At 36.8% G+C, this 18,807-nt stretch overlaps 1 protein-coding gene across 9 annotated transcripts; it reads left to right on the top strand.

Annotated features, from left to right (window-relative positions):
- The first annotated feature begins 1,332 nt into the window (after nt 1-1,332).
- mtmr1a (myotubularin related protein 1a) lies at nt 1,333-18,779 on the top strand. Of its 9 annotated transcripts, none has more exons than XM_079866420.1 (18): nt 1,349-1,704; nt 2,307-2,412; nt 4,807-4,830; nt 5,764-5,787; nt 6,114-6,183; nt 6,831-6,905; nt 6,987-7,081; nt 7,227-7,334; nt 7,626-7,727; nt 7,818-7,901; nt 8,036-8,185; nt 8,814-9,002; nt 9,229-9,414; nt 10,424-10,630; nt 11,195-11,287; nt 11,439-11,556; nt 11,650-11,822; nt 17,542-18,779. In XM_079866420.1, exons 1-18 carry the CDS (start codon nt 1,580-1,582, stop codon nt 17,707-17,709), a joined length of 2,097 nt encoding a protein of 698 aa, XP_079722546.1. In that variant the 5' UTR covers nt 1,349-1,579; the 3' UTR covers nt 17,710-18,779. The 9 variants fall into 9 exon arrangements, with proteins under 9 accessions (XP_079722552.1, XP_079722546.1, XP_079722547.1 ...); XM_079866421.1 differs by having other exon boundaries at nt 6,114-6,179; nt 6,827-6,905; nt 11,439-11,552; nt 11,646-11,822; XM_079866426.1 differs by lacking the exon at nt 6,114-6,183 and having other exon boundaries at nt 1,333-1,704; nt 6,827-6,905; nt 11,439-11,552; nt 11,646-11,822.
- Nucleotides 18,780-18,807: the final 28 nt, after the last annotated feature.

An 18,807-nucleotide genomic window follows, 5' to 3' on the forward strand; every position in this document is an offset into this window, starting at 1 on the left:
TCATCTATTACAATGTTCTTTAAAATCACAGAAATGCACAAGAAGTGAGTTGTCTGTGTTTTTAACCGACGATGCAATACCATATCAGCAAGGAAATGTTCTTCAGTAGGTTTTGTTTCAAACTCACACCAGTTTAATAGCTAATATCAGTTTTCATAAAAAAAAAAGTTCAGGCCTTTCCTCAAGACCTCAACTCATATCAGTCCAGAATATCATTGTAAACAGTTATGCCACTATAGATAGATAGATAGATAATGTTTGTTTAATCATAAATTCTTAGGAAAATAAATATATACGCATAAGCACAATATGTATGTGTGTAAAGCTATATACACACACACAACCATGTAGGAAGACACATCATGGCCATATTCCAGGATGACGATGTCAAGATTCATCAGGCTCAAACTGTAAAAGAATGGTTGGGAGGGAAGTCTTTGGGATGTTTTAGAAGACTTTACAGAGTGCTCGACTCTTGCGTTATCAATACAAGATCTTGACCAAAAATGTATGCACCTCTTTATGGAAATATCATCACAACATATTGCTATCAAGAGGTGCATACATTTTTGCCTATTCAAATGCACACACACACACTTGTTACTTATGTCCATTACCCTTAGGCCTACTTACGTCAGGTTTTCCAGACTGGTGTTCGTGAGTTTAATAAAAAGCTATTAATTCAATCACACACGCACACAATTTTTAAAATAATTTTTAAATAAAAACAAAGTAACCCACTAAAATATTTTTAAAACAATTTGTTTACCTGCATGTGACCATTAACAACATTAACTGAGAACTGTGAACTAATTTTTATTGATATAACTTATTAACATAAAATCTCAGGGGGTATTTCAAATAAATATATTAGGCAAAGAGTTTCAGGTGAAAAAAGTTGGAGAATTCCTGCTTTGCATGTAAATTGCATGTGTTTAAAAGACAAAAGCCTTCCAAAGACAGTAGGCTAATACATGGTATGACTCACTGAGTGATCATTCAAATAATAATGAATATGTTTGTCTGGAGTTGATTAAATCTGAAATGTTGAGAAAACACTTCCTAAAAGTGAAATGTGGCTCGTGGCTGTTCAGAATGTAGGCATATAATGCTTTTTTAGAAAGAAATTTAAAATGTACTGCCATTGTGAGAATAACATTAATGATGTAATCAATAAAAAGTAACTGCAGTCTGATTACGACTATTTTAAAAATGTAATATCTAATGACAAGATATGTTAATTTTTGGAATCTGATTACGTAATCCATTCCAGATTACAATCCGTTACTACCCACCAGCACAGTGTATATCCAGTAGCACCTCAATGCTTGCGATCTAATTATGGGTTATGGCGGGAGGGGGTTTTCGTCATGGCTGCTTCCTTGACATAAATATAGAGAAACGCTATTTGTCAGCGAGCGGCAGCAGAGACAGAGCAGGAAGCAGAGAGACAACCACAGACTTCTGCACACGTACAGCCACATAGAGATGACTTCCTAGACACAGAAATTCAGCTCTCGGACCGGAGGAAGCTTAAAGACCGTCACAAATTACTAGACGGAGCTCGGGAAGCTGGGAAATGGAGAAACAGCAGCATTCGTCGGGTTCGGACAGTCCGGTGCTGCCGCCGGTGCCGCGAAAACCTCAAATGCTCGGAGTAGGAATCCCTGCATCTCGACAAGACAGCGAGGATTCATTAGACAGGTGCATGTCGTCCTTTTATCCTCAAATGTGCGATTTTATGTGAACTTTTCGTTAAAAAAGCGATTTACGGTGTCCACGCGCGTTATACAGGCACGCCTGTTGTGATGGGCAGATTAGCCCCATTATACCTATTGTTAAAATAATGCCCTATATACTGTAGTACATTATAGTTTATTTCTGCTCAAATAATACTAGAATCAAAACAATATATTCATTAAAACTGAATGCTTTCTATTCATCCGAAACAGCCTGCATCTTGCCATCATCGTTTTAAGGTTGTTGCTTTTGCTACCAATAAGTGATACATTAACTAAAACACATAGGAAGCAAAAAAAAGAAAAGAAAAATGTAAGGCCTGAATGAAAGAAGTGCAATATATGTTGTTTAATTTTTCAGCTTTAAAAGATCAGACTGTTTCTCTGACCTCATATCACCATCTGTCATCTTTAGTCTACAGACCACAGGATGTCAGCACTGCACATTAATGCATCTAACTATGCCAGTATGGAGTCAGTAGTTTCTCATCATCACAGATAATGACAGATGCATTGACTGAAGTGCTTGCTTAAGTGTGTTATGTGTTACTTGTTTTTCTCATACAGTCCATCTGGATCTCATGTGGAATGGTGTAAACAGCTGATAGCGGCCACTATCTCCAGCCAGATCTCTGGCGGTGTCCCTCCAGAAGCCATTACCCGTGAATGCAAGGTGTGTTTTTCACTTTAGGGTGTTTTAAGGAAGTTTCTCACTTTAAATCAGACCCGTATTGTCTAGAACAGGGGTTTTCAAACTGGGTTCCCTCAGGGGGCCACAAGGAAGTGTTGGGGGAAAACAGTGTAAAAATAAATAAATAATAATAGTGTTTCAATTCATTTTTTGACTATTTTTAAGACAGGCGATACAACCAAATAGATGTATATACTATAGTTGTACCACCTGACATGGAAAATGTACAAACCTACCCACAGTATTAAAATTACCAGTATTTCCAGAGCTCTACAAACCTTTTCACTCTGCCACAAGAATCAGTTGGGCTCCTCTGGATGATGCATTATCATGTTTACTGTAATTACCTTGTCAATTCATAATGAAAGAGCCATGGTTGCCACCCTGACATTTGAGAATATACAAATTGCTGAGCAAAAGTTTTTCAGTTATCTCAACAGCTTTAAAACTACTGATATTTATTCAAATTGATAAAATTATATGAAAGGTTTCAAACCTAAAATGATGCCATAGTATTTAGTTTTTAATTCCTTATTATTAAGACACCATTTTAAATAGTTTTCTTAGTCTGTACATTTGTTTGGACAGTTGCACCACCTGACATTTTGGGGGTTTAAAATAACAAAACAAAACAAAATATATTGTATCAAACTAAATAGGTTTTATAGAATAAAGTGATATACTGTATGTCATGATTTTATCAAATTATTTTAAAAGGAAATAATGCACTCGGACACAAAAATATGCACGTCGTGTCATTTATATATATATATATATATATATATATATATATATATATATATATATATATATATAATTTTAATAAATAAAATAAATAATACAAAATACAGTGCTATGCATAAGTTTAGACACCCATACTAAAGTTGACTAAAAAGAGGAATAAAAAATCATCTTTTGGAAACTGAACTTAATGCCTTAATTTAAAAAAATTAGGAAAAATCCAACCTTTAAGGACACCAATTTTCTTTGTGAATGAATAATGTATCGTAAATAAATAAATGTTCTTCCTTAAAATACAGGGTGCATAAGTTTGGACACCCCTATGTTAAATTCCCATAGAGGCAGGCAGATTTTTATTTTTAAAGGCCAGTTACTTCATGGATCCAGGATACTATGCATCCTGATAAAGTTCCCTTGGCCTCTGGAATTAAAATAGCCCCACATCATCACATAGCCTTCACCATACCTAGAGATTGGCATGGTTTTATTTCAGTTAGCCTAATAGCTAGTTTGATTTGCATTGAGAGATGATCTTATGGAAAGTACCCCATGCCAATCTCTAGGTATGGTGAAGACTATGTGATGATGTGGGGCTATTTTAATTCCAAAGGCCAAGGGAACTTTATCAGGATGCATAGTATCCTAAAAAAATAAAAATAAAAATACTTAAAAATAAAAATCTGCCTGCCTCTATGGGAATTTAACATAGAGGTGTCCAAACTTATGCACCCTGTATTTTAAGGAAGAACATTTATTTATTTACGATACATTATTCATTCACAAAGAAAATTGGTGTCCTTAAAGGTTGGATTTTTCCTAATTTTTTAAATGAAGGCATTAAGTTCAATTTCCAAAAGATGATTTTTTATTCCTCTTTTTAGTCAACTTTAGCATGGGAGTCTAAACTTATGCACAGCACTGTAGATAAATATTAATAAGAGTTAAATAAAAATATTGAAATAAAATTATATAATAAATATAATTTTTGTTAAATGATATAGATTAGATTCTCAACATTTACTAATACATTTTTAAGATCAAAGGTTGTATCTGTTAACAGTAGTCAGTGCACTGTGAACTAACAACAAAGGTTAACAAATGCTGTAAGAATATTTGCGCATTGTTAGTTCATGTTAACTAATGTTAATGAATGAGACCTTATTGTAAAGTTAACAAATAAACAAATAAATAATGCTCTATAGTAAGTACAAAAAACATAAACTAAATAGTTTCCAAATAATATTTTACACATAATTTATAATGATTATTTTTCACAGTATAATTGAGTCTTAAGTTATATATACATAAGTTATATAGCTGCCTTCTAAATGTTCTTATCACACCGTAGAGGTTTATTTTGTGTTAATAAGGAACCATTAATGGGTTTGTGATAATGACCAGCTGATTGTACATGATCTCACTTATTACACTGTTACTTACTAAATAAACGTATGGATTGGAAGTGAAATTTTGAGTTGCGTTAAAATTAAAAAGATTAGATTGTATTGTCTTACTGTGTAGTAGATTAATTTTAAGATTGGAAACATGGTATTCAGAATGAATGTGGAGAAATGAGTTGTATTAAGTGTTTTGTCTCAGAGTGAGCCATTATGATATTGTGTTTTTGATTGACAGGTTGGGAAGAAGATAGATTTCAGGGTAAGGGTGATGGAAGTGGGGTGTTTGTCAGTTTGCTTTAACAGGACCACTGCTCTGCCCTGCTTTGAGTTATAAATTCGAGATTATACATAACACCACAAATATATAACTACTGTTTTTGCACACTTGCTGTAGTTTTAGTATGTTTGCCTTATTGTGTTTTGCACACTGTCTTTTTGTACAGTTACGTGTTTGTCCTCTGTTCATAAGCCCTTGTTTATGCTTCATCCAGCTGTTAAATGAAGAAATGTCTCGGTCATATTTCACACCATATTCAGAAGAAAAAAAAACGAATAATTTGCATACAAAATGAAGCCTGTTTTTAGGATACAACTGTTGCCGCCTGCCATAGACAAGCTCTTGCTCTTTTCTAATGGAAAGCTGTTTTTATCAAATGTAAGACTAATATGCATGCAATTAATATTGCTGCTCACAAAAAATATAAAGTTCATTGCTATTTTTTTTTTAAAAATTGTAACAAATATTTGTAACAGTGTAAAAGTCTTTACTGTCACCTTTGAATCAATTGAAATAAAAAAAGTTCAATGCTTTTATACAGTAATGCATGTATAGCTACTTAACATTGTTCTTTACAAATGCACTTGACAATTAAAAAATATATGATTTTTAACATATTACTTTGATTTTTTGTACATTATACTGTATATATATATATATATATATATATATATATATATATATATATATATATATAGGTTAGTCAATACATATTAATGGTCCTAAAAAAATAAGTTTCTTTTTTTTTTTCTTGCAAAATCAAATTTTTTACTTCTGATTTTGGAGTAAAATATGACATTTTCGCTAAGATTAAGTCTAATGTGTGTTAAGTCTGCGTGCTTTTGTGCCTACATGTTCATGAAAGAGCGTGTGTTTGTAACTCATTTTTGTCTGATGTCTATGTGTGATCTCCAGGTGTCAAGGAGGACAAACCTAAGGGTAAGGCTCAAGATCAAGAGTCTGAGATCTGCACAGAAACACATCAGAACATACATTTGAATTATTTAGTTGGCATTAGCACAGATGTACTAGTGTAGCAGTGATGGCTGAGCAGCTGTATTTCTTTCTGTGTTCTCTGTCTCCTCAAATCACACTTCCTGTCTCTGTGTGAGGATGTGACCTATCAACCCTAAAGAGCAACTATTATATCTGCCGCATTCTTTCTCTTTCTGTTTCTCATATTCTTTATAAACTGCAGGAACTTTTAAACAAACTTTTTTTCTCTTCGTCACATATTCTGTATTTCTCCTGCGGCCATTGCTCAGTCTCAGGACTCTGGTGAAGATGGCTGTCAGTTTGACAGCGACATTGAACTGCCGTCTCACACTACGGCAAGTTTCTCTCGCTTCAGCTCTACTTGCTTACCCTCACCCTCCTCCTTCTCTCTTCTGTCAAGCCCTTACTTCAGCCTAGACTTTATGGTATCAGCTATTTTAATGTGATAAAACACACTACCGTTCAAAAATCTATTAAATAATGATGTATTAAATTGATCAAAAGTCGCATTATTTGTAACCATGTAAAAATATTGACTATTTCAAATAAATACTGTTTGTTTGAAGTTTTTCCACAAAAATGTTAAGCAGTACAACCATTTTCAACTGTGATAATAAGAAATGTTTCTTGAGCACCAAATCAGCATATTGGAATGATTTCTGAAGGATCATGTGACACTAAAGACTGATGTTATTAACGGAGGTTTGCCAACACAGTTATAAATGACATTTTGAAGTATTTTAAAATAGAAAAACAGTTATTTTAAATTGTAATAATATTTCACAATTTTACCGTTGAACTGTATTTTTGATCAAATAAATCCAGCCTTGGTTCACATTAAAGTCTTCTTTTTTTTTTAAAACATTTAGAAAATCTTGCTAACCACAACCTTTTGATTGGTTATGTATGAACCTAATATTCAGCATGATAAAATGAGGGCCATTTGTGTTTTGAGACGTTTTGGTGTCTTTTTACCCTGTAGCAAGTATTCATGGATGTACGAAAACAAGCGCCCATGGATGAAGTCCCACTTGTCCCTGGAGAGACAATCAAAACCACTGGTATGTCGGATCATTCATGTTGACTCTTGTTTCCTGTATCTGCTCGTGTCGGGTAACATTTGTTTTCTTCTGTCTCTGCAGTTAAAGACGTGATGTATATCTGTCCTTTTACTGGAGCTGTGACCGGCACACTCACAGTCACAGACTACAAACTCTACTTTGCCAGTCTAGAACGGGTGCGTCTCAAAAGAGTGGAACAGATTTTTTTTTTCATTTTTTTGTCCATTTCAAGATCAATGTAGTGTCTTGATATTTTGTAATATGGCCACACAATGAAATTAAATATTCAAGTTAAGCAGATGTATTGTTCCATTCATGCAGGATGCTCCTTTCATATTGGATGTGAACCTGGGTGCCATCAGCAGGTTGGAGTCTATCGGTGTACAGAGTCATGGGGAGAATACTAGTGGCATGGAGATCGTCTGTAAGGTCAGAGGCACCACCATCCACCCAAATGCTGGTCTGTTCCATAGTAAACATCCACCCACAGTGTTTGGATTAAACACAGAGATGGTCTATAGGGGTAATTATTGTCTTAGCTGATTCATGGTAGGGCTGGCGCAATAACCTCAATATTGTAATTCCGCGATACTGACAAGCCAACCGCTGAGGAATACAAGCCGCAACCGCCAAATATAGATCTGATTTATAATTTAGTCTGATTTCAGTCTCCAAAACTGTAATTTCTCCATGCTAATGATCTGTGATCTGTCTTAATAGGATATGAGGAGTCTCAGGTTTGCTTATAAAAAGGAGGAACAGAATAATGTGGAGATTTTAGAAGCGTTGACAAAGCATGCCTTCCCCCTGACCAATGAGCTGGTACGTCATTGCTCCAATCAATGCAGTGATTGGTTCCAGTGCTGTTGGTTCATGTCCCCACAAATCCATTTGCTCCTTTTTCTCTTCCAGTCCCTATTCGCCTTCCAATACAAAGAGCAATTTCCAGAGGATGGATGGAAGGTTTATGATCCAGTGGCAGAGTATAAAAGAATGGTGAGATTTGCACATTGCTTAAAACAAAAAGAGTAGAGTGGTTTGACTGAAAACTTGAAGTCAGAATAATACTGCTTCATTCAGCTTTAGTGTAGTTCTTTTTTCTCATTTTTCTGTCCCCACACTGTCTGCAGGGTTTGCCAAATGAGAGCTGGATGATCAGTAAGATCAACAGTAATTATGAAGTGTGTGACACTTACCCTGCTCTGCTTGTTACCCCAACCAGTATTAAAGAGGATGAAATCAAACGAGTGGCCTCTTTCAGAATGAAACATCGTATACCGGTAAGTGAGTGTGTGAATAAGCACAAGAAGAAATGTTTCTTGAGCATCAAATCAACATATTAGAATGATTTCTGAAGGATCATGTGACACTGAAGACTGGAGTAATGATGCTGAAAACTCAGCTTTGCCATCACAGGAATAAATCACATTTATAAAAAAAGTTATTTTAAACTGTAATAATATTTCAATATTAATGGTTTACTGTATTTTTCATCAAATAAATGTAGCCTTGGTGAGCATAAAAGACATCTTTTAAAAGCTCACCGATTACCAATCTTGCCGGTCACTCTGGCAGTACGAGGACCTGTGGGGCATTTTTCTGATGCCGGTCGATATTAATACAGGTGAAATTTTCTCAGTAATTATTCAAGTGGTCAATAGTAACATGAAGAACAAAGAAGCTAAGTGCAAGCAGAAAAACAAACAACAGTAGAAAAAAGACCTAAATGAAGTCAACAGTGCTGGAAGTTTTTCAGATATATTATACCTGTATCAGGTAAAAAACAGAGAAAAAAAACTGGGGAGAAAAAACACCAAAATAGAAGAAGAAGCCTAAAAACTATTTAAATTATCGGCACTTGAGCATTTATAAGCATTCTGGACTTCTGTACCTCATGTCCTCTTTCAGGTCCTGTCATGGATCCACCCAGAAACCCAGGCCACGATAGTGCGCTGTAGTCAGCCCATGGTGGGCCCGACAGACCGCCGGTGTAAGGAGGATGAGCATTACCTCCAGACCATCATGGATGCCAATGCACAGTCCCATAAACTCACCATATTTGATGCTCGGCAGTACACCGTGGCTGATAATCACAAGGTAAAAGTGATTTCCTTGACTGGTGTTTTTTCAGTTCAGTTCATCAATGTTGCAGAGGGAAGGGAAATGCAGGAAAAAGATTTTTAAGTGTTTCTATCACACATAACGCACATGTTGTTTTCCACAAATGTAATTTGAATTATTCAGTAGCCATCTGTGCTAGTCAGGAGATGAAAATGGAAGCCAGGAATCTTCTCTACCTATTTTCTGCTCTTTTATGCCTCAGGCTAAAGATGGAGGTTATGAGAATAAAAATTTCTACCCCAGCATGGAGCTGATTTTCCTGGAGATCCCAAACATTCATGTTATGAGAGAGTCTCTGCGTAAGCTGAAGGAGGTGGTCTACCCCACCATCGATGAACTTCGCTGGCATTCGGCCATAGATGCTACACACTGGCTGGAGTACATACGGGTAAACAGCATATCTGATATTTAGCAAACAAATGATGCAAGACCTTTCTGACACAGTTTCTACACCAGATGCGACCGTTGTCGCATCTCGCCACAACAGCCACTAAATGTCCACACTGAACACGACAAAGCGACCGTTTCAAATCCATTTGTTCTTTGTGTCAGAAGAAGCACAAGCACTTGAAGTACATCAGAAATTGAACTGGGCGTCAGTCGTGCTGAACCGCATTCAGTGTAGACAGCATCACTGATCGTAATGAATTCTGTTCGCTTTTGTCGTAGCTGCTCGCATCTGGTGTAGACACAGTGTGAGAACTTTTCTGAGCCCTTCCATTTTTACAGAGTGGATTTAGCAGATGTATAAAGTCAGTTCTGTCAGGTCCATTAAGTCAAGAACACACAGACAATAAAAATAATTTAAGAATTTTTATTGAATAGATTGCAAACAGGTTGATGTTCCTGAATTGAAATTTGGCGGTATGGCTCTGTTCAGGGAGTCCTCTGACCTTTCATGAGCACCATGAAATAGCAGAGAGTCAGAGGACAGCAGCAGCAGCATTAGGGAACGTTCACACAGTTTAGGACTGTGAGAGCTAAAATATCCCCCCTGTGAACAGAGCAGGCAACATGACAAAGCAAAATGCCACGTTATGCATAAGGAGGAGCTGGGGAGGTGGCGGGCAGCAGTAGCGAGCAGCAAGCATGTATGAGCAAACTGAATGTGCTTTAAATAGGGCGCCTTGTTTGAGCTTGGCCATTGAGCAGCGAGGGGAGTTACCCAGCTAATGCAACTCAGCTGAAGCAGATCAGCTGGAGCAGATCAGCTGGCGGGACAGTGTTGAAGCAATGCATTAGCAGCGTCTTGACTACCTGGCCTGCCAGAACTGACGCTGACGCTCAATTTCCGCTCGAAGTTTACGAGTATCACAGAAGAGTCAGAATCAGAAAGCAAGACAATTAGATGCTTTTAAAGCATTTGACTCTCTCTCTCTCTCTCTCTCTCTCTGTAGCTTTTGCTTGCGGGTGCAGTGCGGATTGCGGATAAGGTTGAGTCGAGTAAGAGCTCTGTGGTGGTGCACTGCAGTGATGGCTGGGACCGCACAGCTCAGCTCACCTCTTTATCCATGCTGATGCTGGACTCCTACTACAGGACTCTCAGGGGCTTCCAGGTGCTGCTGGAGAAGGAATGGATCAGCTTCGGACACAAGTTTGCTGCGGTGAGGGATGCTGAGTGTGTAGTGAAATGGAACTTAATGTATGGGGGTAGAAAATAAAATTTAGCCAATCAGATCTGTGATCTGTGATATGTAAACTGTGTCTGAGTGTGTAAGGATTTCTAGGCCTGATATAAAATATTGTATTTATATAATATAATGTAATTGAAAGATTTTTTTAATGTTCTTGACATAAGTCTCTTATGCTTACTGTTTTAATATTTTTTTAAAATGTAATTTATTCCTGTGATGGCAAAGCTGAGTTTTCATCATCATTACTCCAGTCTTGGTGTCACGTGATCCTTCAGAAATAATTGTAATATGCTGATTTGGTGCTCAATAACATTTCTTATCATTATCAATGATGAAAGCCTTGCACTGCTTAATATTTTGTGGAAACCTTGATACACTAAATAGAAAGTTCAAAAGAACAACATTCATTTGAGATAGAAATATTTAGTAACAAATGTTTTTACTGGCACTTATGATCAATTTAATATGTCCTTGCTGAATAGAAATATTGATTTCTTAAAAAAGAAAAATCTTACTCTCATCTCTATATCACAGCGTGTTGGACATGGAGATGAAAATCATGCAAACTCTGAGCGCTCGCCTCTATTTGTGCAGTTCATAGACTGTGTTTGGCAAATTATGAGACAGGTAAGCTGTACCTTTATTGTTATCTAATCACTAGCTATTTTAATTTATAATGAAATATTAGTTACAATGTTATGTGTGTGATTTATCATTGAGCCAAATTCCAATGAACTCACTTGAACTGACTGTGGCTGTCTTTATGATGTGTTCTCAGTTTCCCACTGCCTTTGAGTTTAATGAGCTCTTCCTCGTCACCATCCTGGATCACCTCTACAGCTGCCTATTTGGTACATTCCTTTACAACAGTGAACAGGAGCGAGTGGAAAAGGCATGTACCATTGTGCCAATCCAGGGGGAGGGTGTTTTGGTGACGTACATGTTTCATAGCTGAATTTTTTTTAATTGTTCTATATTTTTTCAGGAAGTGAACAGTAAGACGGTGTCTTTGTGGTCCTACATCAATAGCCAGCCAGAGGACTTCACCAACCCCTTCTATGTGGACTATGAAAACCATGTGCTGTACCCCTTGGCCAGTCTAAGACATTTGGAGCTGTGGGCTGGATACTACGTTCGCTGGAACCCCCGCATGAGACCACAGGTGCAAAACACTTTAGCAAATATAAGGGTTACTTTGAGCATACGTTTGTACTAAAAACGGAAAAGTTTTTCCTTTGCGTTTTGCGCATACAGAAGACAACGTTGTCAAAACAATCTCCGTTCATACAGAACCACGGAAATATTAAAAACGCTGTATTATGACAGCCAGGCCACTAGTTGGCGACGTCACTTTGTAAAGAAACACTATGCGCCTATAGACCTTAAGCGCCAGAGAAACGAGGGCGCAGCCATCTTTAGAATATTGTCTTTTAACTTCCGTTTTTGCCATCGCTCTGTATATTTCTATGGCATTGCTGTCCAGGAGTAATTAGCTTTTGAAGTGGATTTACTTCATGTAAAGTTAACGAAAGTTATCATGAGGACTGTAATGTTTAAAGCAGATGTCTTAAAGGACAAGTTCGGTATTTTACACTTAAAGCCCTGTTTACAGATCGTTTCTGATGAAATAGAACGGTTGAGATTAAAATGTGGACACATGCTGCTGTCCCGAGAATTTTAGGTTTATTTCGCTTCCCCCCCCCCCCCCCCCCCCCCCACCACCTACACAATGGCAGCCTATGGGCACTGGAACAATCCTTCATAAAACGCATTAAACTTTCGATTACAAAGACGTGAAACTCACCGAGTGGTCAGGGGTGTTCACTGATATGCTCACACAAAAATCGCTGCAAAAGATGCTTTCCAACAGGTTTTATCGTAGTTTTTGTCCAACTCCATTGACTTGAATTGAATGTGCTGTGTGCGGTACGGTATTACTCCGCCGCTTCTTCTTCTGCTTCTTCTGTGTATTCAATTAAATGCCAGTGGTTTGCTTGTAATTGGCAAAGGTGCATTATCGCCACCAACTGGGCTGGAGTGTTTATTATTCAAGCTCTCAACGGAAGAATCTACGGGTGTGAGACGTTTGGAAAAATAGGTCCACAGTTTTACAACGAATGGTAAAACACCTGTTGGAAAGCATATTTTGCAGCGATTTTTTTGTGAGCATATCATTGAACACCCCTGACCACTCGGTGAGTTTCACGTCTTTGTAAACGAAAGTTTAATGCGTTTTATGAAGGATTGTTCCAGTGCCCATAGGCTGCCATTGTGTAGGTGGGGGGGAAAGCGAAATAAACCTAAAATTCTCGGGACAGCAGCATGTGTCCACATTTTAATCTTAACCGTTCTATTTCATCAGAAACGATCTGTAAACAGGGCTTTAAGTGTAAAATACCGAACTTGTCCTTTAACAAATGTCAGACGACCAGGAAGATTTTAAAACGAGCCGTTCATTCATAAATACGCAAGATCGCTGTTAAAATACAGACCGGAAGACAAAAGACAACGAGCGCAGCGTTGAAAAGGGGCGGGGCTACATAAGGTCTATAGACTGAACACGTAATACGCATGACGTCACCGTTTTCAAAAACGTTGAATGTTAGAACAGTTATCATGTTTAGGTACAGGGCTCGCAAAATTTCAAAATCGCTGGTAGCCCTTCGGGCAGGCACTCTTCAGATTTTGGTAGCCCGAAATTAATTTTACTAGCCCAAATAAAAATACCATTTTTAATGTAGAAAATTGGTTAGGAGTCAAAACATGAATCAAAAACTTTTTCAAAACACAAATATCAACAATTGGATATAAAATAATCAAATTAGAATCATCAATACAAATATGCATCTGGTAATAACTGAACTGAAATTTGAGTGACCAGTATGAAACATGAATCAGTCTGTGTCTGTGGCTCAGCCCCCAATGAGGGTATGATTAAAAAAAAAAAAAAAAAAAAAAAAAAAAAGGGGTAACACTTTAGTTTAGGGTCTAATGCTCACTAACTAGTTTCATTAACATGCAGATGACAGGGTTTTATCATCACTGAGGTCCCGAATGTGAGGTAGGCTAGTTAGGGGGGTTCGGGGGAAAATTTTGATTTCTCTGATCTACATATGTGCATTTTAAGATGTTTTAAAGGCCCAAAAAATTGAATAACAATAGCTTTAAAACCATGTCACGCAGCTGATTATTTTTCTCTCCTCGTCAGCATCACACTCTTTTTCTCTCCTCATCAGCATCACACTATTTTTCTCTCCTCGTTAGCATCACACTATTTTTCTCTTTGTTTTTCTCTTGCTCTGTCTCTTCCCCTCCTAAAGCTGAGCTTTGACTGATATAGGCTTTTCATTTTTGTCTGTCAGTGAAGAAAGTAAACATAGGGTCAACTGATAGGTTGATTTATGAATCATTTTATCAGACGCGTTCATTTACTGAAAGCTACTAGGAAAGCTAGGTAGCCTAACTAAGTTTATTAAATTCATTCACAATATGTACACATTCATTATTGATCTTATTCCTAATACAGGGCCGTAGACAGGGCTTTATAATATAAGAGGTCCTAAATTTAAGGTTGTTAGGGGGTTCAATTTTTTTTATTTTCTCTGATATGTGCATTCCAAGACGTTTGAAGGCCAAAAAAAGGATAAGAAATAGCTTTAAAACCATGTCAGCAGGCAGTAGATGATACCTGCTTTCACTTCTTATCCATCACTCTTTCTTTTTCTCTCAGTCTCCTCATCTTGCCCTGTCTCTTCCCCTCCTAAAGCTGAACTTTTTTAATTTACTGAAGGCTACAAATTGTATTATATTAATTCTCAACATGTACACATTCATTATTAATCTTGTGCCTAACATGATGAAAACGGCTTTGTTAATGTTTCTTGTCCCCTCACAATGACAGTAAACTAATTACATTACATGAGTCACGTTACATAGGCCTATTTTCAGTTCAAAATGAAATTCGACAAAAGTATATTCGTTTGCCTGATTATTTTTGTCATTCGTTTCACATTTACGACCTAAAAAAACTGTCAAATATGAAATGTTTAGTTTAGCTGCTTACATCTTATCTCGCACTTGACCGTAAACTGAAGCGTCAGTCGCTCTGCTCAAATTCGCGCTCAGCAGCTTCTGTGAATATAAAGCCCGCCTACTTTGATTTGATTGGTCATCTCAAATATTCTGACATTGACGAGCAGTGACAGACCAATGAGACTCAGATGAACACACACACACTCACACACACACACACACACACACACACACACACACACACACACACCCTGTCCTCTGTTTCTGACGTGCGCTCTGCTTGGAGCCACTGCGGATTGAAGATGAAGACGCACTGAATCTGATTATAACAAGACTGAAGCGAACACTATTTCAGATAGCCCGTCGGGCAGGCCGGTTATGGGTTTTGGTAGCCCGACTGGAAAACACAATAGCCCCGGGACGTCGGGAAATGGCTTCTTTTCAACCACACAGTATCATTATTCCTGTCTTACAGTAATTCAAATTGTCACAGAAGTACTGGGATAAAAGTTTATAGTTCGGATATAAACACTGATGTCTACAGTAGCGATCAAAATTGAGCAAATCACCATTTGAAAGTAACATGGCGCTTCAAATAATGATTGTACCGATTACATTGTTGCACCAGTAGGTGGTGAAAAGTGACTTGATTATTATTTGTCATTGAATCATTCACTCAAGAGATTCATTCAAAAAACATTGATTCATCCAGTAATGAAACAATGAAGTACCCTATTTATGAGTCATTGAATCATCAAGCATTTTAAATAGACTGCACCGATTAACATTTGTCAGAACCTCTAGTAAATTACAAGTTATTTTGTCTGTTCAGAATCATGATCTATTTTAAACAAAAAAATCATAATTCTGTTTATCCAGAATCGTGCAGCTCTATATTGTCAGGTTTTTGTTCTGTCATCTGTAGGGCTGTCACTTTTGAGAAAAATCAAATTCGAACGGATTTCGAATATATTCGAATATCTACAAAAAAAAAAAAAAAAAAAAAAAAAAAAACCGTAATGGACATTCAATCACAAATTTATTAACAGTCTGACAGTCATAAACAGAACTCGAAAAAAAAAATGTTTGACTCAATGTTTGAAACAGCAGGTTATCAACTAAATCTATGTGAAGTGCCACTATGCATAGCCAATCACAAAATTAGGCTACATGGAAAAAAAGGTGCCGACCGGTTGTGCTGGAAAGTATGCAGTCACACGATGTTGGACGCTTGGCGATCCTCTGGCCGTCTGCTCTGTCTCTGACTCTGCTGCCTCATTTGGATGGTAACTCGACAGGTGAGCGCGAAGATTGGATGTCGAGGATGCGTAGGTAAACCGTTTTTTGCTAATTCGGCAAACTACCTTATCTTTAACGGTATAGAACCCAAAATATTTCCAGACACTAAAAAGTAGTAACATAGGTTTTGTAACATAGGCTACTTTTTAGATGAGTTGGGTCGCTCAGGCTGGCCGTTCTGTGCGTTATCTTCCATTTTCAAAACAGGGTGGCTGTTGGCTATTTTTTTACTTGATTTGGTCATGGGCCTACGTTTAGAGCGCCCGCTACTGGATGAAATGGCAAACAATAAAATAAAAACAAACGGTCTAATCATAGACTGTAAAAAATGCGCTACACATGGCACTTTAAAAACCGGGTCGTTTATTTATAGTTCGATTACGGATATTTCACGTCATGTTCAAATGCATATTCGAATATCGAATAAAAAGTGACAGCCCTAGTCATCTGGACCCTTATTTTGACATTCTGTTCTGTTTCCTTTAGTTCCTGTTTCCCTGTTGTGTTTAGTTTCGGTGTCATTGGTTACTCGTTTGTTGCAATAGTTGTCTATTAGTTTCACATCTAGTTTACTTTCCTTTTGTTCTACCCGTTTATATAACCCTGAGTTTCAGTTGTTTTTGGTCAGTTCTCATTTATGCATTGTGTGGTTTGTGTTATTCTCCTGCATTTTCATTCAGAGTATTTCGATTATTAATAAAGCCTGTTTTGTCCTCGTGCCTGCTGACCACGTCATAACACTTATTATATAGCAAAATAATAATAATAATAATAATAATAAAAAAAGGCAGTAATATCGCAATATTGAGCCACTCAAAATCACCACAAGGGAAATTCCTTCAACGCAACAGCCGTATTTTGCATTTTCAAACCCCCAAAATGCTGTTGTCATGTAAATGAATGGCCAAAACTTCAGTTTTCAGTTTTTAGTTGAAAACGGTGTCATGTAAACACCCCCTAAGATTGGGTTCCTTGCCATTGTTGCCTCTGGCTTGCTTAGTTGGGGTTTAAAAGTCTTAATATTCAGCAATATTATTGATTTGACTGCACTGACACTATATGATGAGAACAAAACTTCAACTGAATTGAGCTGGATGATGACATCACTGTTTTCTGTAGACCTGCTTTATAGCTGATTCAACTTTTTATATAATTTACGAATTTTGCAGCATCAACACTTATTGAACTGAATTAAATCAACACTAAACTGACTTGAACTGAATAAAGACACTATTGTCTCTGCTGTGATTTACAGCAGAATTGGTTTAATTTTTGATGAAGTTTGCATCATTGACTGCTATGAAAACAACCTGGATTGTATAAAGCGCTATATAAATAAAGGTCATTTGACTTATTCTTCCTGAACCAAAATTTTTGGCCCTCTGTTCCAAGTAATAGCCAGAAAACAAACTTAATATGGGCAACCACTACATAAATCAGGCATTTAAACAATAAGTATGGTCACGTGATGCTTGTTGACTAAAAACCAACTAGAGCTTTTATAACTGACACCGAGGGAACTGAAAGGTTGTGTGTTGACTTGTGTTCAGATGCCTGTACACCAGAACCTGAAGGAGTTGCTGTATCTGCGTGCAGAGCTACAGAGGAAGGTGGATGAGTTACAGAAAGAAGCATCTTCATCACGCTCAATCTCCTCTTCATCAGAGCATGCGTATTCTCCCTCACATGGCGGTACACCACTACACTCCTCTGTGTAACATACATGCAATGCTCAAATTAGAGAGGATTCATTATTAACAGAATGTGTGGCAGGAATCTATAATGTGATATTTAAATGTATCTGTCATTTCTCACTGGATAATGCTTTTGGCAGGATGAATAGAGGGCCAGCGTGTATACATGTGAAAATTAGCATGAACATCTAAAAGGAGGACAGTCTCCCACACATTTCGTTTCATTTCGGTTGTGTTTTATAAAGTGTAGACTTCCTTCAAAACAGAGAACCTTTTGATTGTGATTCAGTTTCTGAAAAAAATAGGCCAGTATTTGAACTTTTGTTTAACTTGACTTGTAAATATACTTTTTAATAATTTATAATGAGTGTTTTTTTCTATTTTAATCAGTGTTTCTTTGTGACTGTACTTTTTCTGTTTTTGTCTAATAGTTTTTCTTTACTGCCTCAGCTTTGCCTGCCTTTGTGCCAATACCTCTACAACCTTTAACATCACTTTAGTTATTTAAAAAATCTTACATAACATTTATTTCCCTACCTATGAACTCATTTTGTGTCTTGTGTTCATGTTTTAAGTTTTAATATTATTTTATTAGGTTTTACTAATTCATTTTGCGTTCTTGAATTCTGCTGTTGTGATACTGCCATTTTGGAACCACATATTGCATTGGTCTTTGTTTTCCATTAGTATGAAAGTTTTTATGTGCACATTGTAATATTGCACTACTATTGTACTTCCTTTACTACTGAAATGTACGTTTACAAGGTAAATAAGGACCATCTGATATTAACCCACTGTTGATTCTTTGTAATATACTCATGTTTGGTGATATGAGTGCAAAAAAATGTTTTGTCTGTGAGTAGACCGTAGAACCATGTCCACCAATGGTCTTTAAAGTAAACAGTCCTGATCATTTGAACAGATGATGACAGATAATGTTTAAAAAGCCAATCACATGTAATATTTAAAAAAATGAATTTATTATGTATTTTTGTATTTGTGCAGCCCTGGTTATTCTTTCTACACGTAAAAAACGGCTCCAAAAACTTGCAACCTGAATTTAAAAAAAATAAATAACCAAAGGAATCAAAGACGAGATAAACTGTTTATTATTGGGTTTCT

Source organism: Squalius cephalus (genome assembly GCF_949319135.1).
Source record: "Squalius cephalus genome assembly, chromosome: 3".
Classification (NCBI taxonomy): Eukaryota; Metazoa; Chordata; class Actinopteri; order Cypriniformes; family Leuciscidae; genus Squalius; species Squalius cephalus.